The 27813-nt window shown below is 42.5% G+C and overlaps 1 protein-coding gene across 5 annotated transcripts in view; it reads left to right on the forward strand.

Annotated features, from left to right (window-relative positions):
* MMAA (metabolism of cobalamin associated A) overlaps positions 1–27813 on the forward strand; it is a 42771-nt gene that overhangs the window by 2780 nt on the left and 12178 nt on the right. For 2 of the 5 annotated variants that reach the window (XR_016440764.1, XR_016440767.1), the window contains exons 3-9: positions 239–361; positions 1992–2162; positions 2521–2606; positions 3239–3388; positions 5630–5913; positions 12597–12753; positions 14053–14112. Coding sequence is in view for 1 of the 5 variants with exons in the window: in XM_090036347.1 (XP_089892473.1) it covers positions 239–361; positions 1992–2162; positions 2521–2606; positions 3239–3388; positions 5630–5917 (818 nt within the window). In the remaining 4 variants the exon portion in view is untranslated. Of the gene's footprint in view, positions 1–238; positions 362–1991; positions 2163–2520; positions 2607–3238; positions 3389–5629; positions 9776–12596; positions 12754–14052; positions 14131–18292; positions 18351–27813 lie in introns of those variants that run through there. The other 3 variants (XR_016440766.1, XR_016440765.1, XM_090036347.1) reach the window with 3 other exon arrangements.

Below are 27813 nucleotides of genomic sequence, written 5' to 3' on the forward strand. Positions count from 1 at the left end.
GTAGGGGGAGGATAGTAGAATAAGTAACAGCACATAGAATGCTCTAGCAAACGGTTGAAATTATCTCAAAGTGTTAATTGTTTTAAGTCAAACTATTTTCATACGAATTTGGGGGAGACAAGTGATTTCATCAAAGCAAAGCATTGGGAGTTTTGTCTGTAGGTTTGCTATTAACAAAGGAGCAGTAAGAGCTGTTTATATTCATTAAACTAGAGCGGGGTTTTTTCTCCCAATCTAGGATTGTCTGGTCCCCCTGGTGCTGGAAAATCGACATTCATAGAATGTTTTGGAAAAATGCTTACTGAAAGAGGACACAAAGTGTCTGTGCTGGCTGTGGACCCTTCCTCCAGTACAAGTGGTGGTGAGTATGTCTTAGAAGGTTAGCTAGCTTTTTGGCTTGTAAGGTTGTCAGTACCTAGAGCTTCTGCTGTTTTGTGTTTTGTCAAATTTTGTCCCATGAAGGTGTAGGTAAAACTGTATTTTGTGCAATGTTTGGTGGTTTTTCATGTATTCTGGAATTGGTGGTTTCTCTCCACATTTTTTCAGGACGTTCAAAGCATCATTTTTCTTCCACTCCTGTGACATCCTTGAACAGCTCTCTTACCCATCCCTTGTATGAACTTGCTGTCCTAGGTCTGTTTAGAAACTGGGCCCGCTTTCTTTGCTGTGAATTTTTTTTAAAATGACAGTGCTAAGCATATGGGCTGAAAGTAAATGCCAAGTAACTAATTTAGAGGCTGCCTCCTCCTCCTCCTTAATATACTTAGAACTGAGTCTTCCCCACAACCCAAACGTACACAAGTCTGTTTTGCCTCATATCTTAGAAAATGCACTACCATCTTTGAATGAAAACAAAGTATTTAGCTTCAGCATATGTGCTTGATTTCAAGATTGGCTTTTCTGAATAGTAAGTGAAGATGTTTCATTGTCATTGAACCTGACTAATTTGTGACCATTTTGTAGCTTCACACTCTCCAAACCTAGATAGTCATTTGTCATTCTACTTGCATCCTAGGCCAGGGTTGGGCAAAATGTGGCCCACAGGCCAAATATAGCCTGCCAGTCTATTCTATCCAGCCTGCAGGGCCCCTAAAAATTTAGAAAATTAATATTTATCTGCCCCTAGCTGCCTGTCATGCAGCCCTCTGGCTTGCCAAAACTCAGTAAGCAGCCCTGTGCCTGAAATTACCCACCCCTATCCTAGGCTGATTACATCAAGAAGCCAGTATTCTTAATCAAGCTTAAATGGTAGCAACTAACATTTTAATTCTTCTCCAGCGGATGGTTATACTTAAGCACATGTTATGTTCTAGAAATTTGCTAAAATACTGCTACAGGAGGGGATGTTATAGTATAGCAATACAGAGAGTTTTTTTCCCAGCATTTGACAGAATGGGCCTTGAATATGACCAGGACATGTTTATCTTAATTGGACAACAGAGTAGGGTACTGGGGGCAGGGGGGTGTTGCTGCTTTATGGACTGAGGAGTGTGTCTCTCTCTCTCTTTATGGAAAAGAAAACTAAAAAAAATTGAGCAACATTTATAATGCTATTGGCATTGAATTAAAAAAAAATGTCAAGAGGAGAGTTTCTTCAGGGCTGGCAGGACTTTCTCAGATCAGCCTGCTAGGAACTGAGAGGTAAAAGGTGCTCCTATTTTGGGGACAGTGCAGTAGAAAATAGAGTCTAATACCTCTTTGTGCACCCATGCTAATGTCACAAAAAAATGGATTCTGTAATTGCAGTGTCCTCTCTGCAGAAGAGGCACTTCTGATTTAAGGATGGCAGTCAGTAATTACTGGTTTGTTCTATGACATTCCAAGCCCCCTATCAACCAGAAGAGCCAAACAGGCAGTCACTAGCTCAGAGCAGCTATGATAGCTGAGGAGTAAATGAGAATTTCCCAGAGGGATCTGCCTCCATTATCAGTTGTTCAAAATTAATCGGAGTACCTTGTTCTTTTTGAAATTGTTAATGTTAAATATTTAAGGCTCACTCTTGGGCGATAAGACACGGATGACTGAATTGTCAAGGGATGCAAATGCTTACATCAGGCCATCTCCAACCCGGGGAACTTTAGGAGGTGTGACGCGAACAACAAATGAAGCTATTCTGTTATGTGAGGGAGGAGGCTATGACATCATTCTTGTGGAAACAGTAGGTGAGTGATTTTAAAAAAAAACCCCAACAGAAAGTAAGCAATTTAATCCCTCTACAATGTCCAGACCAGTTTTGAGACAACAGTTTTGCTTATTGTTTTTTACAACATTTTTTTCTTTATCCATTTTGGTTCATTACTTCCATACATTGCCATTGACTTCACCCATTGGGGGCCAGGCTGTTAGTTTCTTTTAACCTATACAGTCTCACATAACTCCTTAAAGTAGATTTAATCCTGACTCTTGGTGCATCTATGTTTTAATGCTTTCCTTCTGAGGCAGACCAAGTGGGTTCTCTTTTTGGCTGTCATGGGAATGGCTGTGAAAAGTGGGTAATTAATTTTGGTTTTAATTTTTCAGGTGTAGGGCAATCAGAGTTTGCTGTTGTTGATATGGTTGATATGTTTGTATTGCTGCTACCACCAGCAGGGGGAGATGAATTGCAGGTATTTTTCAGTTTATCCTTCTGAAATGCTAATTATAACCTCAAAGATGAGTCTTAATTTTTGGTATGATATGATTGATGCATGTGCGTTGTTTGTTTAACCAAATCTAGGTAGTTACAAAGCAGTTGGTGTTAGTCTAACTTTGCTGGTATTAAAGTTGGTACCTTAACAAAATGTCCCACAGAATTTAGATCTGAATTCTTGAATTTTCAAGACACTAGGATTTCAGTTTTCTTTCATACCAGATAGATATATGGCAATTCTTGAATTCTCATGTGGTTAGAAGACAACAGAAATAATTTATGGAGCAATTTGTTACCTCAGCCAACTCGATCGCAACTCTTAGATATCATGCCAGCTTACTCATATGAGGATTTTAATTTCATGAAACAGAAATTCCTGAAGTCAGTGGTTCTGATTGCAAAAATAATTCATAACTGCTAATGAAGGTCTTCAAGGTATTACAGTTTCATGGCTAAAGCATGAGACAATCAAGGGACAATACAGAAGCTGAAGCTTTGTTTTTGTTTTGTTCTTATTTTTTTAATGTATTCTTAATGACGTCATGCTGATAATCATTATGCTACAACTTTTCCAATCATTATTTCTTTTTTTTTTCTTGTTCTTTTCAGGGCATCAAAAGGGGTATCATTGAGATGGCAGATCTAGTTGTTGTAACTAAAGCTGATGGTGATTTAGTTGTACCTGCACGGAGAATACAGGCAGAGTATGTTAGTGCCCTGAAACTCCTTCGCAAGCGCTCGAAGGTTTGGAAGCCAAAGGTTTGTATGTCTTTTTTACAAATACTTGTTTATTTTTGAAGGAGTGTTCAGCAGGTTACACAAGACAAGGCAAGTCCAAACCACATTTTAGCTATCTTGCAAATAAAAAATTCTGGTCTGTTGCTTGGTTTTCCATCACACCTGGAATTATGTGGGTGCTGTGTCTATGCTATCTCTCTAATTATGGGCACCCTCCCTGAACCACCACCCAAAATGGTTATCCTGTTCTCCAAAACTTTTCCTGAGACTCGTCTCGACATGCCATACCTACAGCAAACTACTGACTGATAATGGCTAAATGAAGGGCCAGTGGGGCTTCTTGATTTAAAAATATATATATTTTTTTAGAAGTCTAGGAACCATCTTGTATATATTACCAGTCTACTTAATATCACTGTTATCCTCATTTTTTTTTTACTTTTAATTTCCTTCCTACTTCCCATTCTCTCTATTGGTCATTGTATCCACTTGTCATTTTCCATATTGAAATAACCTCTCTGGGGCAGGGTACTTATGTACTTGTTTATGTAGAGGGAGTCCTGATGCCGAGGGCTTCTAGTTATTGCTGTGGTCCAGATAGCCAGAATTGTGCATTTTATGATTTAAGGCAGTGTTTTTCAAACTGTTCCATGGAATCCTGGGATTTTGTCATCGGGTTTTGCAGAGTGATTGGCGGTAATGACAGAACAAACTGGGAGGTGCTATGCAGCTATTGCTGGGTTGGATCACCTGGCTCCACGTCAGTCTTTAGGATAGGGGTAGGGGTGCCTCAGAAGCAGAAGTGGTATGAAAGGCTTCTGTGACTTTAGGAAGTTTGAAAACTACTCATTTAAGACAAAGATGCAGTAATATTATGTGAAGGAGGTTTTGTGGACTGTCGTGACATTTGAGCCAAATAGACTGCCTGAGGTTTGTACATGTTTGGGGGGTTTTTTGTTCCTATTCCCTTGCATCCAATCAAATTGCCTCAGTCTTAGTGGTATGAAACTAAATAACTGATTGGCATTGCTGCAGAAGGCAGATTTAACTTCCACGGTACTCCCTACTTAGATTGTTTTTTTGCTCTCTGTCGTGCACCTCTTAACCAAAAAACCAAGAAGTTATACAAACTTACCTATCACTGCTCCCTATCAGACAATGATATTGCCTTACCGTGACTTCATTGTTCTCCTGTGTTGTATGAGTCTTCAGCTTTTATTCATTCACATAGATAGTCATATACATATGTGCTTTGCATTACTTCCTGAGTTTTACTATCTTTGGATTAACTTGTTCAAGGACCAGGTAAGTTTGCACAAAACTGAAACCTTTACAACCACAAGTAGTAACAACAAACATTACTCTTACCAGTTAATCAGCAATGAATGTCTTTGTAACATGGAATGGGTTATTTTCTTTCAGCAGTTTGGTTCAGTTCACAAAGATCTGTATAAACGTGACCGGGGAGAGCTGATTGGGACTTGAGATTTAATAAACTGACAGGAGACGCACTTTCCCCTACTTGGCAGTGCCAACATCTGACAACTTGGTGAAGTTTTAGATCCAGGAACTATAATTATTTGTGATAAATAAACCAGGCCTTTTGTCTGTAACTGCTCTTTTTAAGCCCTTTAAAAAAGGGTATTTGGAAGTGAAATTTTAATGTAAAAATAAAAGCATATAATGCAAAATGAAGTTAAAATACATTCTTGTTGGCATATTTAAATAGAGGGTTTAATATTAACATTGTGCTAGCAATAAATGTGCAGTTACCAGAATATCCAATTAATTTACCATTTTAAGTAGAGTAATGCTTTACTAAAGTAATACTGTGTACTTACCTAATACTTTAGTCCAAAGGAATTCTCAGTAGTTATGCAAAAGTGCATACTGTATCACTGAAATGTTGTCATTGCTAGGGTGGAACACTGATGACCATCATACAATAGTAGTGAGAGGATACGTTTGTTCAAGAACATTTGGAAACCTCACTCTTTTTTGCATTAGAAAAATTGAATATGCATTTGAAGTTGGCAGAATCTTTTTTTTTTTTTTTTAGGTAGTGTCTGAAAGGCATACAGGGTAAGCTGCATGAAACTTGGCACGCAGCTACTGGCATAGATAAATGGATGAGTTGGTCTTACTGAGTTTGGCACCTGTGGTTTCATGGCATCTTGCTAATGAAGTACTTAAGTTTACACTTGAACCCCCACACCAAGTAATTACTTCATTCCTTTTCTAATGACCCCATTAATTCAACAGGTAATGCGCATCTCTGCCAAAACTGGAGAAGGCATCTCAGACATGTGGGATAAGATGACAGAATTTCGTGACCTCATGCTTATGAGCGGTGAGTTGCTCACTAAACGACGGAAACAGCAGAAAGTGTGGATGTGGAATCTAATCCAAGAGAACATGTTGGACCATTTCCGGAGTCACTTGGCAGTCAAAGATAAGATTCCAGTTTTAGAAGAAAAGGTTCTGCGTGGTGTCCTGTCTCCAGGGCTGGCAGCAGATGTACTGCTGAAAGCATTCAAAGACAAACTGTAAGATCCTGTGTTTTACTGTGTCATTAGTTGTATTTGAACAGAGTACTTTAACATTAAATACAGCTTTCTCAAGTGTGGCTTCATTTTTGTTTCAGGTACTTGGCATACCCAGCCAGTATGAGTATTTAGTATAGCCGGCTCTGTAAATGTAAATAAATTCTCTGATTCAGGCAGAAACAATGCACAGTAGGATTCTGTGTGTGGAAAGCATAACTAATGTATATGAAGACAAAAGAGGCTATTACTTAAACAGATGTACCTTTCTAAATCTCCCTTGTGTACAGCATAGTGAAGTATGTTAGTTTTTGCAAATTTTAATGGAGATTTGTATAAAACAGACAAACAGCACCACAAAGTTAATTTAAATTTGCCTGTATTTCAGATGGAGTTCAGCACTTGCCCAATTCTGTTTATCAGCAAAAGCCTCATCCATGTTTCTGGTGTATGCTCATATACTACATAATGTGCTCTTGTATTCATCTCTGTATTTGCACTTAGAGCAAGAGACACCTATTTTATACTGCTGCTAAATTGTGTAGTGTGAACTGGACAGTGCTTTTATATGCAATTTAGCAAAAGCCTTAGTTGTTTCTTTTTTTAAGTCAATGGTATAGCACTAAACATGTCAAATGGTGCTGTATGATAAAAGTAATTGTTTATAATGACTTATAACTTATTTTCGGAGTCCTGTATATTTGTTCATTTAGAGGCCACTTAGGAGTCCACTGACATCTACTACTTTCACCTGTGGCAAAGGAGTAGCTGTTAGTGTGGACTCCTGCCAATCGCCTTACCTTGAATGACAGCAGTGGTGGTTCATGCTATAAAAGCACCTGACCAGAACCTTACTTTCCATAAATTCTATACAGTTATGAATAGACTGTGGCTTTCAACCAACATGGTATGGGAAGTGTATTTATTCATTCAGTACAAGGAGGAGCTTTGCTTTAACTGGTTGCCAAACTGAAATTTTAAAAACAAAGACAAAGTTCTAATGATGGTGTCAAGTGGAACCCATGTCATCAGCCAGAATTGATTAGTGATATAAATGCTTTATTATAGCATACATCAAGTATTATATATAATGTATGTGCATATATACACGACACATGTATACATAACTGTACATATATGTGTATAGATATGTAATATACATGTATAACATACATACATGTGTGTATATATAGTACATAAAGGCTTGATGAGAAAAGCTTTTATTTCTAAGCAAAATGCCCCATGATCCTTTTACTTATTTAATGTTTCTTCAACACTTGGGTACCTGGTCCCCATTGTACCTCCCCCTCCTCCGCCAGTACCAACTTTGGTATGGTGTACTGTGATTATAGATTGCAGCCTTTCTTTTATAGTGTGCCTTGGAAAATAAATGGTCCTTGGCAGAAACTTTAGTACTAAAAGCAAAGGAAAATTACCAAGTTTGGAGACTATAGAAAAACAGTAAAATACAAACTGGAGTTCTTCTGAAGCTTTTTTTCATTATTAAGCAAATAGCATTTATTTAATGTTATGTTAGAAACTGCTATAATTACAATCATAGCTTCCTTGACGCACAGTATGGGAATGATTAATATACACTTTGATTTCTTTAAATTTGATTTAAATTAACATAGTGTTCTTTACAAAAGTTGAGTTTTGCCAAGCTGACTCTTGAAAATTTGACTCGTATTTGGTTATGTAACACTTTGGGGGAAAGGCTCCAAAGTGAGATTTTATTTTTTTTCTTCCTCCTATTGTTATGGTAGTTTTTATATTGTGTTCATCTGTTTCTTTAAGTTCTTGAAATTTAGCCTTTTTTCTCACTAAATGGCTTCTTCATACATATTAGAAAAAAGTTTCCGTAAGTTTTGAAAATAATTCGGTTTTTTTTTTTTTTGGTTTTTTTTTATATCTTGCTAGCATAAGTTAGTCAATGCACTCTTTGTTCTTAACATCGGTGTTTTCAGTTTTCTCCCATCAAAAGATGGTCTCTGCTTTATGTTCTAATTTACTTAATGTTTAAAATATAGTCTTTTTAACCTAGCCACAACTAATAAGGAAGGGTCCTATATTGCAGATGTGCAAAAAAATATTTTCTCACAAGAAAAGCTCCATGGAAATAATTATTCAGATCTTTTTTGCAGCAAATGACTGGACTGCCATAGTTTGAGAGCGTACTTTCAGCCTTATTGCTTCAAACCCTAATCTGGATGGCCAGCGCCAGTGTAAAATGAAGCTTAAATTTTGAGACAATCTATAGCTTCCTCATAGTAAACACTATGGAGGGAGTTGAGGAAGAAGGCAGAATCATGATTCCATCAGCCTCGTCTCTTTTCTATGATACACATTATAACCCCCTGGTTTGCAACTTAACTCTTGGTATATTAGTGAGAAAATTCTCCAAACAAAAGGCTGTTGCTTAGACCACCTCAAGAGTTGAAGAAGTTTGAATGTGAACTGCAGGCTCTTGGGTTTGTCACACTAGTGTAACTGGTGTATAGATGCAGTACTACAATCATTTCAAGGTGGATGATGACCACTGCTGATGGGGGGATTAATATTTCAGGTGAAAACCTGGACTATAGTAAATAAGAACAGTAGTAATTAGTAAGTTTTCAATAATTAGCTAAGCCATTTATTCGTTGTGATGAAATTTTTTAAAGCAGGCTAGTCTGTTCCGGTGCCCAGAGGCTGCCAGTTTCTTTTCAGTATCTCCTAGAAAAATCTAAAAGTATTCTACTTGAACAGTCAGTCCCACCAAAAGGGATCTGCAACTTCCAGTGCCATTTCAGTGAATGTTGCTCTGCCAAGGAATGATTTATTCCTGTTCTTCAAGACAAGGGCCAGAGCCACTACATTTTCACATACTCCAGCTTGCAGTGGGTTAACTCTTGGTGGTCTTCATATTTTGTCATGCTCTATTTTTAAGTCCCATTCTTCTACTAATAGCTAATAACATGAAAAAAAAAAGTCTTAAAATAGAGTAAACGAAGTCAACTCTTCGTTTTCCTGTTTTTTCTTTTTCTCTTATTCCAGAACTTTGACTTCCTATGTGTTTATCTGCCATATTCATTTCTGCTTTAAGGAAAGGAGAGTCTGGCACAAACGGCATGGAGTGGGATACTTTGTTTTGTGTCTCAATGATTTTCTGGATCAAATGCGTAGAAGTAAAAACGTATCTTTTGTAACTGCCAGGACTGAGATTTGGGATCTGAAAGTCGAACCATCTTTTCCTTTTCTACAGTATCCCTATCAAAGGGATACTGCAGGCCAGATAAGATCTCTATCACATATGTTAACCCTGTCTGCACCTTACAGCTATTGCAATTCACTGTTTTCTGAAGCGTTGTCAACTTATAGCTGACTAAATTGCTTTTAAATTGTAATTACTCCAACAGGGGTGCCATTCTATCTTGGGAAATCTGTTGGCCATTGCTTCTAGATCTGTAAGGCCTAACTGGGATAAAATAAACAGAATATTTTGTCACTAACATGGGGTTGCCTGAGTAAAGCTAGAAAGCAGATCTGTTGAAAAGGATCGTGTTATGTGGGATTGGTCAGGCCACAGTTGGAGTACTGTGTCCAGTTTTGGGTGCCGCACTTCAAGAGGGATGCGGAGAATCTGGAAAGGATTCAGAGGAAGGCCGCTCATATGATTAGTGGCCTTCATGCAAGACCCTACGAGGGGAGGTTGAAGGATCTGGATCTCTTCAGTCTTCACGAGACGGCTGAGAAGTGACCTTGTAGCTGCGTATAAGTTTATCAAGGGAGGACAACAGAGAATTGGAGATGTGCTATTTACCGGGGCACCCCTAGGAGTAACTAGGAATAACAGGTACAAACTAGTGGAGAGTAGATTCAGGTTAGACATTAGGAAGAAATTTTTCACAGTAAGGATGGCCAGAATCTGGAATGGGCTGCCAAGGGAGGTGGTACTCTCACCTAACTTGGAGGTCTTCAAGAGGAGGCTAGATAGACACCCTGGCTGGGCTCATATGACCTAAGCGCTCTTTCCTGCCTGGGGCAAGGGGTTGGACACAATGATACTTTGGGGTCCCTTCCAACTCTACAATCTATGAATCTATGTTCCATAGTTTTTAGGGTAAAGCCTCATTTTAACATCTCAAGCCGTGATACCAGTCCCAGTGTAGAAATGTGATCTATGTTGCTTTAAGAATGAGTAAGAGCAACTAAGGCTTGTTCCATGTTAAATAGAAGTGCTTCAGATATGTTAATCCTTTTTCCAACCCTCTTTGAAGTACACATTGAGTCCCTTCACAGATGGGGAAATGTATACAATGAGGTAAGTGATTTACCCAGAGTTTGCAAGTCATGAGAGTGGCTTGATTAGAATTTAGGAGCTTTGACTCTCATCTGCCTGCTTATTCACCACCATGATGCTTAGACAGTAGAGCAGAAATGCCTTCAGCAAGTTCAGTCGCTTGCTGTGGGTAATTCCCTTCATATCTAATCTCTCCATTTTTAATGATAGGGCTCAGTGACCTACTCATGACCGACTGTTCTATTGTCAAAATTGCTCTTAGGAGCAATTGCTGGTAGGAAGCTTTTCCCCCTTGTATCTAATCTGCACTTGCCTTTTGTAAATTCATGACTTCCTGTTATAAGCTTAGTCAACCTTTAACTTTTTCCCTCCTCTATATTATTTCCTTATTCCTGTAGTTGTATATATACAGTAGGGGGGTTTTTTCTCTTCTTTTTCTTTGCTCAAGGTAGTGTATGGAAAAAGTATTTTTATCTTATGCAGTTTCCTTCCTGAAGTTGGATTACTACAAGTAACATGGCAAATTTTTTGGAAATCGGCTTGCTCCGTATTGCAGTAAACACAATTGCTTTCTGCACAATTTTCGCCTTGCTCCAAGCATTCTGGTTTTTCTTTCTTAGGTAGCAAGAGAATACTGAGAAGCTGCATATCGCCTCTGTACTTTTCCACTTTTTGGCATAAGAAACTACTTAAAGCTTCTATATTAGTGCTTCCTTGGATGTATGGACTACATGCACTTGAACATACAACTGGATAATAAAAAAAATTAGATATATAGAAAAAAAATTGCAAAGCAAACTCTCACCAGTCAGGAATAGGCAAAATGGAAGTTGGGTATTTGCATCCCCATCTTTGTTATGTGATGCAGTGTTACATGTCTCATTCCATTTCTCAAAGTGTTTCAGCAGACAGTTTATCTTTTCTTCCACACTGCCATACACTTTATATATGCATCCAAACTGTGTGCTCTTTTCATGTACACTTTAGTGTAGTGGTGCCTTTATTGCAATTGGATCACCTAGCTGTTAACCTGAAACAAGATATAATGAGTAATTCCTAAGTTGTTGTTTTTTTTAAGTATAATTAAAGATAATATGTCAAGAAGCTAATTGGAAGTAAGGTACCCTTATTATAAAATACAGACATCTTGTCCAGGTAATAGTCCTGCCTTCTCTTCTGTGTGTATGTCATAGGAAATACATATCATAGGAAAGCAGGTGGACTCTGCTAATGCTGAGGTACATGCTGATACAACTTTTATTATTTATAAATGAATGTAGATCCAAGTTCTATAGGTCTGGGCATTCACACCCAGTTTTCACAAAAGCACTCACAGGTCTCTCTCAACCTGTTGTTCAAGAGATATTCCAAAAATATTGCAGGTTTTTATTTATAATCGCATTCCTACTCCCTAAAACTTGGAATTATCTTCCGTTTAAAAAACGGCTTATAGTTTTAGAACAAGAGTTAAAGTTATAAGCAGCTGGAAATGCCATTTTAGAGTGGAAACAAACACTGTCATGTTTTTTTTATTACACCCATGACATGATCTTGCTTAAGAATACATGGAGACAAAGAGACCAAAAGAGACTTGACACTTGCATGCTAGGAGGCAAAAGGGAAATGTAGAGTAGAAAATAATCTCTACCTGTTTGTTTTTTTGTTTTGTTTTTTTTAAATGGGAATATAGTCATTGGTGATATGTAGGGGGTGCATGTGAGTGCACATGCAACTCCTGAGATTGGCAGTGCACCTCCTTGAAAGAAGTGCCACTGACACTGCCGGCGGCACCTGCAGGTGGTCCACCACCCTGCCTTGCCCCCAACACCACCATGGCTGCCTGCAGGAGCTTCCCACTGACACCGCCGCCTGCGGACAGTCGCCATGCCCCCAGCCTCCGGGGGCACATGTTCATGAATATAGTGCTGCTGATAGATATTTGATTGACAGCCCTTTGAAACTCAGGTATTCCCTGGTGTTTTTGAAAGTCCTTCTGTTCTGCACTGGATGGGCCACATCAAAAGGTGAAATGATGAAAGATGATTCCAGTCTCCAAGTCTATTTAGTCAGTGATAGGCTTCCTTATCAAGAGGGAAGGTTTCACCATGTGCATTTTGTCCTTCTGTAACTAGATGTAGATTCAAAATAAAACCACTTCATGGGAGAAAAAAGAGGCTGAGTTCCTCACAGGTCTTAAGTTTGAGTAACTGATTGCAGTTCACTTGTGATGAAAATCAGATTAGTTTTCCATGTCTACTACTGTAGAATAAGCATCGTAAGCACTTCCATTTTTGCAGTACAGCTTTGTGATGATGTTCCCCTTCCCCCTCCAATGGGATGCTATGGCAAGATGACCTCACAGATCTAAGGTCAATAAATTCTAAGTCTGAACTTTCATTTGCAGGAAACTAAAAGAGAAACCAATTCTGCAGCAACTTATTCTGCTGTCTGCAGAAAGAAGATGGTATCCAAGGGCGTATGTTGTAGACTCCCCTATGCTACCAGGATAAACAGACCTCATCTGTTGGAGTTAGGCTTATTCCTATCTAGAGAAGTTTACAGTATGTAGTTGTTTGTCTCCCGTTCTACACCCCTGTTAAGATGTACAATAGCAGATACTGAACTGGAATCTAACTTGAAAGCCATTGGAAAGGGCTAGGTGTCATCTTAGAAACAAAGAATACTTCCAGCTAGCCCAACATCCTGTTTTCAAAAGTCATTTAAATGCCTTTGAAAATTTGACACTCATGTTTTTCTTTTGGCTGTTAATCAGCCCAGATCATTATTCTTGCATGTGAAAAATGTGTATCTTTATTCCAACACTCCAACATCCAGTTGTTTCTACCTTTGCCCTGAGATTACTGATAATCTTTGCCAGTTGGCACCAGCAGATAGGAGATTTATAAATATTTTATATCTATACTAACATTTCTCAACCCTTCTATGTATGCTACATGTTGAGCAGAGGGCGTTTAATTCTGTCTCTAGAGAGCTAATACATGTGAATAGGGCAGGGCTGGTATGAGAGAATGACTTCAAACTGTCATACACTCCCCAAGCCACAACTGGTCCCTTGTGTGCCTTTACTAGTATTATATATAACAAAAAATTGCACTTTGCCATGACGGGTTACCTCTGTGCAAAAGAGGCTCAGCTATAATATAGCAATATTGTGCTGCATTGAAACAGCTATTTTGGAGAGCCTACACAATAGGCTTCTGAATTTCCAGAAAAGCACGTTAGGCACATACCCAATTTTATGCATGTGAGCAGATGCTTTTCTGAATAGGGTCCCTCAGAGTCTGTAGTCTTACTACAGCGTTGCTTTTTGAGTAGGAGATTTCATACAAAATTAAAAGGGCTTTCCCAGGGATGCTAAAATAATGGCAATAGTTTTGCTTGGGCCACAGCCTGCACTTCTTTTATTTTGAAAACCTACTCCGGAGACTTATATAAATTAATGAATCTAGTATGGGCATCTCCCATGTATTATTTTGAATATTTACCCTTTAATGACCAAGTAGTTTAGTTTAGAAGGAAGTATCTATGTGACAGGGTAGAGGAAGGGCCAGACTTTTTCAGTACTCGCTTCCCAAAGGTTTCTTCCTTTTCAGTTTGTATTGTGTGCTGTCAGAGAGAGGACACAGAGTGAGGCGATATGTGGTGGTGTTGATGATGTAGTGCAAGATCCTAAATAGGAAAGACATTTTATTATAAATAACTGTGTAACTTATCATAAATATAACTAAGCAATCAGAAGGTAAAATCCAACTTTTTTATAAATACTTTACATAAGTAAAATGATCTCTTTCAATTCCACAGTCTAAAAGCCTTCAATACTCTCTCTTTATGTTTTCCAGAGTGTTTGTGATAACCCATCTTCATTGTCTGTCTGTCTGCCATGGATAAACTGTGATAAAGTCCTGCATGTGCCAAAGGTAAATCCTAATGCCTGTTGTTGCTCTGAAGACTGTTCCCTAGCCAGTTTGGCAGTGTTTCTAAATTCTTGTTACAGGCAGAGTGGGATTTAGAAGCACAGAGAAACTTACCTTTTTAGGGAAGAGGGAAAAAGCTGCTTGAAAAGTTTTGTCCAGACAGAAGATGTATACAAGGGGACACCATAGCAGTGTTCTGGGCTGGGCTTCAGTATTTACAGTTAGCTCCTAGATGGTGCTGTGGAGCAGTGTTCAGCCTAGCAGCCGCAGCTAACCAGCATTGGAAATGACAGCTGTTCCGCGCAGTCAGATGCTGTTCAGTGTGTATCTGCCACTCTGATGATACCTTCTAGAGGTCTGGTAAAATAGCCTACATGCCAGTTGCCAGTTCTCACCAAGCCAGAGGACGATGAACCATTTCATCAAGGAACTGTCAGGAAGAAGGGAAGCAGTTCCAGAATGCCCCATTGATTAATGGGTACAAGCAGTGAAGGATTGAAACTTAAATTGGACCTAGGAAGAAGGCCGCGTCCAGTTTCTACCGGGAGGTCTGGAGTGAGGCAAGCAGGGGGATGCGCTCAGGTGCTCCGATCTCCTTGCCAATGGGAGGACTGGAGCAGCCCATACTTTCTTCAGACTAGGGATCACCCGAATTTCAGGAAGGGTCAAGGAGTGGAGGAGAGAGGTAGTTCCTGCCTAATGTCTGTACTATGCTTTCTCTCCTGGAATCATTTCTAGTGGTGGGAGTTTACCTTGCTAGAGCTGAACATTTGTATGGGGCCCAAGTCTGCTAATTGAGGCTCTGCCCAGAACAAGCATGCATGCTAGAGTCTTCCCCTTTAGCTGTGGAAAGTCCTGCTTTGCCAGGTAACATTAGCTCCATCAATCTCTGGGTAATGTCCCCAGAAATCTACAGCTCCATACTTCATGGGTCCATTCTTGGCCTTTCTTGCCCAAATGAATGGGTTCCATCTTAATTTACCCCTGAAAATGAGCAAATACTGGCTTTAGGCTCAACTTATTAAGGTCAATAGAGACCATCTGTTGTAAGATGTACTTTAATTTTAAATTTGAATATAGACTGCAGTAATTGCTGTAATTTATTCCTCCTACTAAACTTAAGCCATGGCATGTTTTAGTATGTCTGTCTATACATGTGTAAGTGACATTACTTTTAAATAGCACCCACAGCCTTTCATTAATAGCAACATAACATTTGGTGATCACCATGACAGGAGAATAGTATTAATTTGGAGCTTTCTCATGTAATTACAGGTGTGGAGCCATAACTTTCAGGATGCATCTTTCTCACTGTAGAACACAATTTAGTCCAAAGTTAGGATTTGTGGTTTGGGAATCCTAGATATGGGGACTAAAAACATCCCAACACAATATGCTTGTGTTAAATGGGTTTAATTAACACTAAATTGAGGCACGGGTCCTTTCAGCAAGACAGATTCCAAGTTATAATGTTGATTTTTAGAAGGTTTTTGGGAAAGGAAATTATTAGATAATAAGCCTTCAGAAACAGTGTTTGGAGTTTCTGAACTGCCTAGCCTTCACTTCTGTAATGAAACTAAAGAGAAATGAGAGCACTTGCATCTTCTCAGATGAACAAATTGCTAGATTTTCATTGATTGGGGATATGAAATATCCCCATGTTATATTAGTCTGTTCAAGCAGGTTTCTATCATTTAGAGATTTATTTCAGGTTCTTTCCACGTTAGGCCCCAATTCAGCAAAGTACTCACAAACATAAGTAATCTCACCCATGGTAATTTTATTGTTTAAATGTTTAAGAATTGCCTTATTTATTGTTAACTAAATGTTCCCTTATACACATTTTAGTTTGTATAGAAAATGATACTACTTTAAGCTTTTGCCATTTTTCGTGTTTTCTTCTAGCCATGATATGTCTCGTCTCTTGGAAGACATTAGTTCACTGGGTATCTAGTATTTGCTTCATTCATCCCAGTAACCTTCACACACAGTCTACTTTGCTGTTTCACAAGGGTCCTTTATTATACAAGCCCATGGTACCATTATCACAAGTCTAGTCCTTTCTTATTTCCATGGGAGATGCCTATATGTAGCTGGCAAAAAAACAACAACTTGTGTTTTGTCTCTCTCTCCCTTGAAAAAACTATTGCTATAGTCACTGACTGACTAGGTCAGTAGCAACGTCCTAAGTACAACAGTAATCAGTTTTGACCTGACAAAGATGAGGGAATCCCGTGGCTCTATTGGACTTCTTTCTAGCCATCACTGAGTACTGGAGGTTCACAATCCTCAAACAGTAACAGTATTTCACACTGGTCTTAACATCCTGCATTTTCAAAGTGTTGATTCAGATATTTAACTCTATAATCTTTGCATGCCACTGTGAAGTAGGCATTCTACAGATGAAGAAACAGCTACTGAGAGGTTAAAATGACTTCCCAAGTACCCCACAGCAAGACAGTGGTAGAGCTGAGATTACAGCTCAGGAGGTTCAAGCTTTCGCTGTACTACAATGCTATTTAAAAAGGTCACATCTCAAAATAGTACAGAAAGTTCCAGTCTGTTATTGATAATGGCCTAACAAAGGGCTCTAGCTCTATTCATGGGTCTTTGTATAGTGCAGCTTTAATAATCTCAGTATAGGAATTGTACAGTTCCATTGTTATGGGGCAGCATTGCTTCCATAGCTTTCTCTGTATGATTCATATATGTGTGTTTGTGCATTTTGTTCTCGTACAGACTTAAAATTAATATATGTATTAAAAAAGTTGATACAGGTTAGTTTCTTAATTAGAATTTATATTTAATGACATATTTGGTATAGGGCTAGGTATATTTGTATCTTACAGGGTTTATACATGTCCTCTAGGAGTGCTGGGGAGGGAGTCACTGTAATTAGAACTGCTCTGAGAGCTGCTCTAATTAAAGTGCCTGGAGCATCTTGTGTATTAGCATCCCCCCCCCCCACTTAAAAATGGTGGCAGGGGTGCTTTAACTAAAGCTTTAATTAAGGTGCCCCCTGCTGCCATTTTAAAGTGCAGGGACACTGATACATGAGTCTGCTGGAGCGTGGTAATTACCAAGCTTACTGTGTATGCACGCATTCGCTCATGTATAAGTACCCTTATAGACTAACTGAATTAGGGATGTATAGCATAAGCTTGCACAAGCCTGAGCTCACTTCAGATGCATCCTTTTTCCTGGCTCTCTTCCCTTTTTTAAGGGCCAAGTTTCAACCGCCTTCCCTTCTCCCACCCTATTCCTTTCTCATTACCTTCCAGCTCCCTTTCTCCAGTTGCTTCACCTAATGTTGCATCTGGTGAAATGGGCTTGAATTCAGAAAAGCTTATGCTATGTATCTCTGATGTAGTTAGTTTGTAAACTATAAGTCTACCCTGCTTTCTGCCTGACTTCAAACTCTTTCTTCTCATATTTGGTCTAATCATTTCTCGTATTTTGTATAACTGCTGGAGCCCAGCTTGTGCTGCATTAACACAGCAGAAGCAGCCACCCCAAGGCCACTTAGAATGGTCCTCAGTCTGCACTGGGGGGTGAGATGGCACTGGATGTCCTAGGAGAATGGATACATTGTCCCCTGTCTGGCCATGTAGATATTTCTCAGAAAAAAATAATAAATACAGGACCAGCTGGTAGTATGGTTTTCTATTAATTTCTGCCTGGGATGAGTTGGAAAGCATCCCTGGCCAGAAAATCTGGTATGGGCCCATGTTGCCTGGTGTGGAATGGGAGCCAAGTGTGGGATGGGAGCTGGACCTCCAAGGGTCTACTATTGTCTGGATAGACAGCGTCCACGCATCTGGTTCTGACCTCCTTCCAGTCTCTTAAGTTGGATGTTGGCCTTGGGCCTTTGATGCATGGAAGAAAATCTCAACGTTCATTATAGGGCTAGGTATGGGGAAGAAGGCAATACTATCTGTAGTAGATTCTCGTGCAAATGGACCCCTTATGAAACCCACTCTACAGATTTTCCAAGGAAAAGGAGAATCTGGTAGACAATGTACTCCAACTTTCCCTTCTGTACTTTTTTGTCTTATCTAAAATACAGTAAAATATCTTAAAATGATAATCAGCTGTATAATGTACCAAGATTTTGGCTTGAACATCGTTCTTACTGTAAGGCTTCCATTTCTTGTTCTTCTTCCAGGCAAACTGTCTGAATCCTGAGTTACTTAGAAAATTCAAAATATATTCAGCATTGAGAAGTAAGTATGGACTTTGAGGTTAATTTGTAACTAATCATTTAAGTCTATGCATTTGGGTTGACAGTAGAATGTATCAGCATTTTATCCTAGCCAAATAAGTGAAGATTTATAATATAAATTGTAGTAGGAGAAACATGGATAAAGCAAAAGGAGTAATTATATCCATCTACTCAATACAGATTTGGCTTCAGTTTTAGTAGTGTATTCATTTTTGGGACAGTCTCTGTCAAAACAGGCAAACCAGAGAGAGAATTTAAGACAGATGCAAGGATGTGTGAGAGAAATATTCAATATGCAGAAAAAAAGAAGTGTAAAGAAAGAGTTGAAAGAACTTGTTGTGCTTAATGTGGAGGAATAACAACTGAAGGGAGAGGGATGTTGTACCCTTGCCTTTATTGCAGCATCTACAGATATATATATATAATACACACATTAACAAAGCAATAAGGGCTTTTGATGCCAAGTTTTCTTAATGCTTATTGGTTGAAGTAACTGGTTCTGTTATTGTAGTTATTAGGAGTACTAGCTGAGCTTCTATGGCCATTGACTTGTGAATAGAACATATTAGAGGTCAAAACGTTGGAGGGCCTTGCTCTGAATAGTTCCCAATGGGCAATACACATTAAAAATGGGTATTGCATGTTTAACAACTTTTAAATACTGTTGTGCCTTTTTTTCCCGCTTCTAGCTGGCTTGTACTTGTGCTGCAGTTTTTATTATTTGGAATCTGATTAGCCATTTAGAAATGAAGTTGGAAGTTTTGAGGTGAACCTCATTAGTTAATTTAGTTAATGGAAGTTTTGGCATCAACTTCAATGATTGATCAAAGATTGAACTGTAAATGCTGGACTGTATTTTTTTGAATAGCTTTTAGGTATCTGATCAACCATCTTACCCTCATTTTGCATGCAAATCAAAGCAGTCTCACACCATCAAGCAACAGATCAAGTAAAGGAAACAATATACTTTCCACTGGAGAGACCCCAAAACGTGAGATAATCTCTTGTAGTCGGTATGAAATAATTCACAACAAACTAACTGCATAAAATAGCATTGAGAGTTAGCTTTTCTAGCCTCACTACTTACATGTTCTATACTACTGAAAGACCAGAAAAATGAGAGGGTGCTCCAGTTCCTTGAATTTCATAGTTTATATTTCAGTATCTCATATTTCAGTTAGTGCTGAATTGAGTCCCTACAGAAAGAGAGCCATGTCTCAGGTAGAAGCAGACCTTTTGTTTTCATGAATGACCTAGTGTTTTTTGACATTAATCTCCCTTCAAAAGAAAGCCATCATATAGCAGTCATTTAATGCAATCTGCATTCCAGCTTGCAGATTTCTGCCATTTCCCTTTTCCACTTCTTACAGGCCAAGTTTCAACTACCTTCACTGACTCCCTAACTCTACCCTGTCCTTTTCTCTTTTCCTTCCACTTTCCTTCTCCAATTACTGCATCCTGTTCCTATGCATCAGAGCAACAGAGTTTCCTATGTATCAATGTATAGAGAGAAGGTGAGGAAGTGTCTGCTAGGAAAACGCTTCTAATTTCTGCACATAAGGAGGGCATAGTGCAGGCAGTGGTGTATTAGTTTACAACGTTCACCAAATGCTAAGTCTTACTGTTCTGTTTTGGTCTCATTCTGAAACACTTGATTCATCTGTTGTCCAAGTGCTTGGCAGTGCTTTTATTTGTTACAGGGGAACCAGTATTGCTTACTGAATAGACTGGGCCCAGGAGACCTGAGTTCTCTGCTTAGCTCTGCCCCTGGCCTGCTGGATGACCTTGGGCAAGTCTCATCACCTCTTTGTGACTCAGTCCCCTTATCTGTGAATGGGGATAATGACATTGAGCTTTAAAGAGTTTACAGCTGAACTGTGCTTTAAGAGATGAGGGAGGTAATTAGCCATGTTAATCTGAAGTCAGGCAGAAGGCAAGGTAGATTTGCACCTTGTAGACTTACTAAATTAGAGATGCGTAGCATAGCATAGGGATGAATCTCTGATTTAGTTAGTTTACAAGGTGCAAATCTATCCTGGCTTCTTGTAAGAGATGGACATCATTAAATATAACTCAAGCTTAAAAGAAATCATTTTCCCAGAGCAGTTGGAGCCACCAAATCCCTCCTCTTCATTCACCGCATCTGAATCATCATTACGATACATAACAGGGGTGGGCAGCCTGCAGGCTAGATTCAGTCTGTAGAGCCACTGGATTTGGCTATGTAAAAAGTTGGGGGATTTTGGTGGTGTCCTGTAAGTTGTTAAGTGTTGGTAAGTAGATGCTGAAGTCTTTGTCACAGTGGTTAGAAACTGTAAATAGAAATCCTGAATGCTGGTCAAAGGAATGGAAAGCTGGCAGTTCATCTGGTTTTGGATTGCAAAGGCAGGTTCTGAGGATTGGTTGTGCCCCATACAGTCCTCCCAAGAAGGGTGCTGTGGGTCAGTCATTAAATATTTCTTGTGTCATCATCAGAGAGGGAGTGACCCACTATGGGTCATAGTGCTGGCCCACCTCAGACTTGAGCTGGGGTTTTCCAGCCCACCACTGTAAGATGCTGCCAATGCCTGATATACAGTATTTTGACACTAATCACTATGACGTGCTATCAAGGTTACTGCAGGATCCAATATACAAATAGTTAACCCAGATTACATGCATGTGGAGACGCTTGTACTTTGGACTGATGAGCTGGAATTTTGGGAACTGCGACCTTCTCTGCTGGAACCGCAGCAAACCAGAGTGGATCAAGTAGTATAGGGCTACATGCTTGTAGTTGTTTCAGACTGGAAACATTTGGACCCTTTCAAAATTGTCTTTATCTAGCTTTCATTGGTTTTAAGGATACCAATTTCTCTGGGGGTAGGCAATACTGGGGTAGGAAATACGTTGTCCAGTGGTCATCAGTGTTGAAGAGTTAATCAGAAGTGCCTTGAAACACTTGATACAAAATGCATTTTAGCAAGTGTAGTCTCTACCTGCTGTTGTAAGCACAGAGGATACCCAGACAGAAGGGGTCTGATTTACACAAGACTTGGGCAACTTCAGATCACATTGGCATCAACTGGAGCTGAGTTATTCATCTCTTAAAATCCAGTTCATGTAATAAAATCATGTCAGCTTATGGTAGGTTTGTTTTCACATCTTGCTGCTGATGCTTGCCTCATTTCTGCTGCTCTGTGGATAGCAGTAGCACAGCATAGCTGGCTGCATGCAGTGGGAGTTTATGCAGTGTAATGTACCAAGATTTACAGGCAAGCTAAAAGGAGCAATGCTTTGTTGGTTTTTTTGTTTTGTTTTTTTTTACAGATGTGTCCAAACATGTTCTGTGGTTCTCCAAAGCCACCTGGGGAGGAAGAACCGGCACCATACCTTCTCGTCAGTGCAGAGGCAGAAAAGGATCTTGGAGTCATCATTGATGCCAAGATGAACATGGGCCGGCAGTGTGGGGATGGTCAGGAAGGTCAACCGTACCTTGTCATGCATCCACAGACGCATCTCTAGCACGTCCAGAGAGGTGATCCTCCCCCTCTATGTGGCGCTGGTCAGGCCGCAGCTAGAGTATTGCATCCAGTTCTGGGCGCCGCACTTCAGGAGGGATGTGGACAGCATGGAGAGGGTCCAGAGGAGGGCCACGCACATGATCAGGGGGCAGCGGGACAGGCCCTACGAGGAGAGACTATGGGACCTAAACCTGTTCAGACCCCACAAGAGAAGGGTGAGGGGGGATCTAGTAGCCTGTTACAGACTAGTCAGAGGGGACCAGCAGGCATTGGAGGAGTCCCTGTTCCCCTGTGCACTACCAGGAGTGACTAGGAATAACAGTCACAAGCTGGCAGAGGGTAGATTCAGACTAGATATCAGGAGGCGCTACTTCACGGTCAGGGCAGCTAGGATCTGGAACCAGCTTCCAAGTGAAGTGGTGCTGGCTCCTGCCCTGGGGGTCTTTAAAAGGAGGCTAGACATGCACATTGCTAAGGTCATTTGACCCCAGTACTCTTTCCTGCCATGGCAGGGGGTCAGACTTGATGATCTGCTCAGGTCCCTTCCGACCCTACCAGCTATTCATAGATTCATAGACATCAGGGCTGGAAGGAACCTCGGGAGATCATCAAGTCCAGCCCCCTGCCCAAAGGGCAGGAAGTCAGCTGGGGTCATAGGATCCCAGCAAGATAAGCATCCAATTTACTCTTGAAGGTGTTCAGTGTAGGTGCTTGAACCACCTCCGATAGCATACTGTTCCAGACCTTGGGGGCTCGGACAGTAAAGAAATTCTTCCTTATGTCCAGCCTGAAATGGTCTTGCAGGAGTTTATGACCGTTCGACCTAGTCATCCCTTGGGGCGCTCTGGTGAACAGATCCTGGTGGTCACCCCGATAAACTTATAGGTGGCCATCAGATCACCCCTGAGCCTACACTTTTCCAGGCTAAAGAGTCCCATGTCTCTCAGCCTATCATCGTAAGATCTGTTTTCCTGACCTCTGATCATGCGCGTGGCTCTCCTCTGGACTCTCTCAAGCTTCTCCACATCCTTTTTGAATTGTGGAGCCCAAAACTGGACGCAGTACTCCAGCTGCGGCCTCACCAAGGCCGAGTACAAGGGGAGAATGACGTCCCGGGATTTGCTCGAGAAGCATCTATGGATGCAAGCCAGTGTTTTGGTTGCTTTATTAGCCGCAGCATCGCATTGCAGGCTCATGTTCATCTTGTGGTCAATGATGACCCCCAAATCTCTTTCTTCTGTAGTGCTAGCCAGCGTAGCGCTGCCGAGCCTATAAGGATGCTGCAGGTTTTTCCTCCCAAGGTGGAGAACCTTGCATTTTTTGATGTTAAACACCATCAGGTTCTCGTCTGCCCATTTGCTGAGCTTGTCCAGGTCAGCCTGGATCACCTGCCCGTCTTCTGACGTGGATGCTTTGCCCCAAAGTTTGGTGTCATCGGCGAACTTGGCCAGTCCACTCCTGACTCCAATGTCCACATCATTAATGAAGATGTTGAACAGTATGGGTCCAAGGACAGAGCCTTGAGGGACCCCACTGGTCACAGGGCACCACGATGAGTGACTGCCATCAATTACAACCCTCTGGGTCCGACCACGGAGCCAATTTCCCAGCCAGCCGATCGTGGTGGAGCCAAGGCCACAACTGGCCAGTTTGGCCAAGAGGTGATCATGGGATACCAGATCAAAAGCTTTTTTGAAGTCAAGATATATGACATCAATCTCTTCTCCCTTGTCCAGGTGATAGGTCACCTGGTCATAGAAGGAAATGAGATTGGTCAAACAAGACCTACCCGCAACAAACCCGTGCTGGCTGTCCCTTAGGATGTTAGCCTGGGCCAGTCCCTCAAGGATGGCCTCCTTAATAAACTTTTCTAAGATCTTCCCCAGGATAGAAGTCAGGCTAACAGGCCTGTAGTTAGCCGGATCCACTCTCCTCCCTTTCTTGAAGATCGGCACCACATTGGCCTTCTTCCAGTCTTCGGCACTACACCAGCGTGCCAGGAGTTTTCAAAGATCCGTGCCAGGGGCTGGGCTATGATGCTCGCCAGCTCCTTGAGTACCCTGGGGTGCAGATTGTCAGGGCCAGCTGATTTGAAGGTATCCAGCTTCTCAAGGTGTTCCTTGACAAGGTCAGCATTTATGGAGGGCAGGGGATCCCCATCACCCGGATCTCCCTGTCCCATAGCAGGCATGGGCGTCCCATGGGACTGATGAAAGACTGACGCAAAGTACCTATTTAATAGGTTGGCTTTTTCCTGGGCGTCAGTTGTCAGTTGTCCCATCTGGTTCAGCAGGGGTCCAACATTGCCCTTGCTTTTCCTCTGGCTCCCCACATACCTGAAAAAGGACTTTTTGTTGTCCTTGATGCTTGAAGCTAGTTGGAGTTCAGTTGCAGCCTTGGCTTTCCTGGTTTGCACCCTGCAGGATCGGACCAGCACAGAATAATCCTCCTTGGAGGCGAATCCCGTCCTCCATCCTTTGTAGGCTTTCCTTTTTAGCCGCAGGAGGTCCGCTAGGTCCCTGGAGAGCCAGGGGGGCTGCTGTGCCTTCTTGCTGCCTTTCCTCTGTGTTGGAATAGATTTAATTTGTGCATTGAGGATTGCTTTCTTGAGAAGCAACCACTCTTCTTGAACTCCCATCTCCCTGGGGTCATGGTCCCTAAGGGCCTGACTGACAAGCCTCTTGAGCTTGTCAAAGTCGGCTTTTCTGAAGTCAAGGACTTCTGTGTTGCTGACTGACTTGCCAGCTTTACGGCAGATGGTGAAGGTGATCAGCTTGTGGTCACCCAGCTTCCCATCGATCACTAGGTCGCCGATTAGGTCGTCCCCCGTACCAGGTCGAGCAGCGCTTTGCCTCTCATTGGCCCAGACTTCTTGAGTCAGGTAGAGGTCATCCACGCACGAGAGAGAGCTTTGCAACCGCTCGGATTTTGCTGAGTGATCTTCCCACGAGATGTCCGGGTAATTGAAGTCACCCATGACAACCAAGGTCCTGGAGCAAGCGGCCTCAGTCAGTTCCCGGGTGAACTCCTGGTCAAGCTCGGGACTTTGAGTGGGAGGTCTGTAGTAGACTCCCACCGTTGTGTCACCTGTGCCGTATTCCCCACGAATTTTTACCCAGAGGGTCTCTAGCTGTCCATGCTGGTCGCCAACATCAGCTTGCAGGGACACGTAGCTTTCCTTCACATAGAGAGCTACACCCCCCGCCCCTTTTGTCAACATGATCCCTCCTGTACAGGGTATAGCCCTCTATACCCGTGGTCCAGTCATGGGTGGAGTCCCACCAGGTCTCTGTTATCCCAATGACGTCATAATTCTTTGCACTGAGCAGGAGGACGAGCTCGTCCTGCTTGTTGCCCGGGCTCCTGGCATTAGTGTACAGGCAGGCAAATGTCCCCTTGGGGGCTCTTGCCTTGCCCACAGATTGTGCCAGGGCTGGGGCAGGGGTGGGCTCTCTTAAGTGCCTTGGTCCACTGGCTTTGCAAGGGTTGCTCCGCGGGCCAGCAGTGGCAGTAGTCCCCCCATCCCCCAGTGGGCTTAGTTTAAAGCCCGGTGGAGCAGGTCAGCCTCCTCCCCAGGGGGGAGAGGTGGAGGCCATCTCTTCCCAGCAGCTCGCTGCCTCTCTCGCCAAAGAGCGGGCTGTGGTCATGGAAGCTAAAGTCTTCTCGATGACACCAGCGCCGCAGTCTTTGGTTCACTGCGTGGATTCTCCTCTCCCTCCTCAGCCCATAGCCCGAGACTGGGAGGATGGACGAAAACACCACCTGAGCTCCCAGACCCCTAAGCCCCGCTCCCAAATCCCTGTAGCGCCTCATGACCTGGCTGGGGGTGCTCCAAGCCATGTCATTGGTGCCCACGTGAATAAGGAGCATGGGATAGTGGTCTGTGGGCCGGAGGAGCTTTGGGATCCTCTCTGCAATGTCTCGGATGCAGGCCCCCGGGAAGCAGCAGACTTCCCGGGCTAAGGGGTCGGGGCAGCAGATTGCCCCCTCAGTGCCCCGCAGGATGGAGTCTCCCACAACAAACACCTTTCGCTTTGACTTGGGAAGAGCGGGGGCAGTGGCTGCGGTTGAGCCTGGGTTGCCTGCGGGAGCCGGCAACTGAGCAGGCCTGCAGGGGCTGCAAGAGGTGCGAACCTGTTGCTAAGCTCCGGCGAGGGAGGGGCCTTGGTGCGGCGGGCCCTAGGGCCCTTGACCACCTTGGTCCATGCCCCTGACTGGGCAGAGCGGGAAGTCCCAGAGTCCTCCTTAGTCGTGGAGGGAGACGGTGCTCTACCCTGTGGCTCCTGGGGAAGAAGGGCCTGGCAGTAGGAGTCTATCTCCTGCTCGCAGTCCCTGATGGCACGCAGTCTCTGGACTGTGGCCCGGAGCTCCTCCAGCTGGTGCGCCAGAGACCCCAGTAGGGAGCAGACCCTGCAAGGGGAGGTGGCCATGCTCCCGGGCCCCAGAGCCTGAAAAAGGGACAGGCAGCTCCCGCAGCCAAGAGCCAGGGGCTCCGTCTGCGTGGAGCCCGGAGCCATGGGCTCCGTCTGGGTGGCCGTCTCTGAGGTGCACGATGGGGGGGCTGCAGAGCCCGAGGGGACCCGAGGGGTGCGGCGCGTGCCCGTCCGCGTCATGCCTCTGGTAGGCTGGCTACGGCTGGGGCTGACTACTCTGGGGGGTCGCAGGCAGGGTCTCGTGCCCTCCCGCGCGAACTCCGCGCTAACTTGAGCACCTGTTTACGCAGCCTGTTCACGCGGCTCTGGTCGCGTGGCTCCCTGGGGGGCTGGGCCAAGTAGGGGCCTGGGTGGGGGCTTGACCCAGCCCGGCTCCACACAGCCGGCCTCCTCCCAGGGAGCGAGGAGTTTAACCCCTTCCCACCATGAACCTGCTTACCTCCGGCTGTGCTGGGGGTCGGCAGGGGGCTCTGCGGCTGCTGAGGGGGCGTCTGGGGGGCTTCATGGAAGAATACACAAAAGTTATATAAATAGGAATTCAGTTCCTACCCTTCAAGCAGATGGGTAGCACCCAGATCCCCTACACAGCAGCAATGCCTCACACTACTTGACCATGGAAGGAGGCTGTTCCAGAAGAGGTCTAAGCTACTATGAAACATCAGGCAGCCCCAAACTGGACAAACTATGTGTAACAAAAGGATAAGCCATGCCTTCACTCATAAGCCTGAATCTTTGCCAAAACAGAATTTTTTAATTTAAAATTAAAATTTAAGTTTAGTTTAATTTTTAAATTTAAGTTTAAAATTTTCTGTTAGTTTTCAATTTTTATTTTTTTTGGCCACTTCATGACAGCCAGGAGAACTATTGAGGAAATATGAACCATGCTACAGGGGAAATGAGAAGATGCAGATCAGACCATAGAAGGTGGTCACGCAGCCATCATGTAAGTAGCTTAGACCTCTTCTGGAACAGCCTCCTTCCATGGTCAGGTAGTGTGAGGCATTGCTGCTGTGTAGGGGATCTGGGTGCTACCCATCTGCTTGAAGGGTAGAAACTGAATTCCTATTTATATAACTTTTGTGTATTCTTCCATGCAGCCTTCAACAGATGGTATGACCTCCCTGAAATCTCGCTATTAAACCTGTTCATGTTTAAGAACCTCTTCTTTCCTTTTTCCTAACCTTCATCTATTTTTCTATCAGTCCTTAGATTTAATGGCTGCTCTAATTTGGCACATCGTGAGTGGCACTATAACAGGGGTGGGCAATTATTTCGGGCGGAGGGCCACTTACTGAGTTTTGGAAAGCCATCAAGGGCTGCATGACAGGCAACCGGGGCAGATAAATATTTATTTTCAAAAATTTTTAGGGGCCCCGTGGGCTGGATAGAATGACCTGACAGGCTGCATACAGCCCGCAGGCTGCATTTTGCCCACCCCTGGGCAACTAACAAACAGAACAACAAATAATCCCAGTTTTGCAAAGCCCTCCTATGCTGTTCTCTCTGTTGACCATATCTTTGCACCTTC

Source organism: Crocodylus siamensis, chromosome 2, assembly GCF_052110815.1.
Source record: "Crocodylus siamensis isolate JL-2025a chromosome 2, ASM5211081v1, whole genome shotgun sequence".
NCBI classification, from domain to species: Eukaryota; Metazoa; Chordata; order Crocodylia; family Crocodylidae; genus Crocodylus; species Crocodylus siamensis.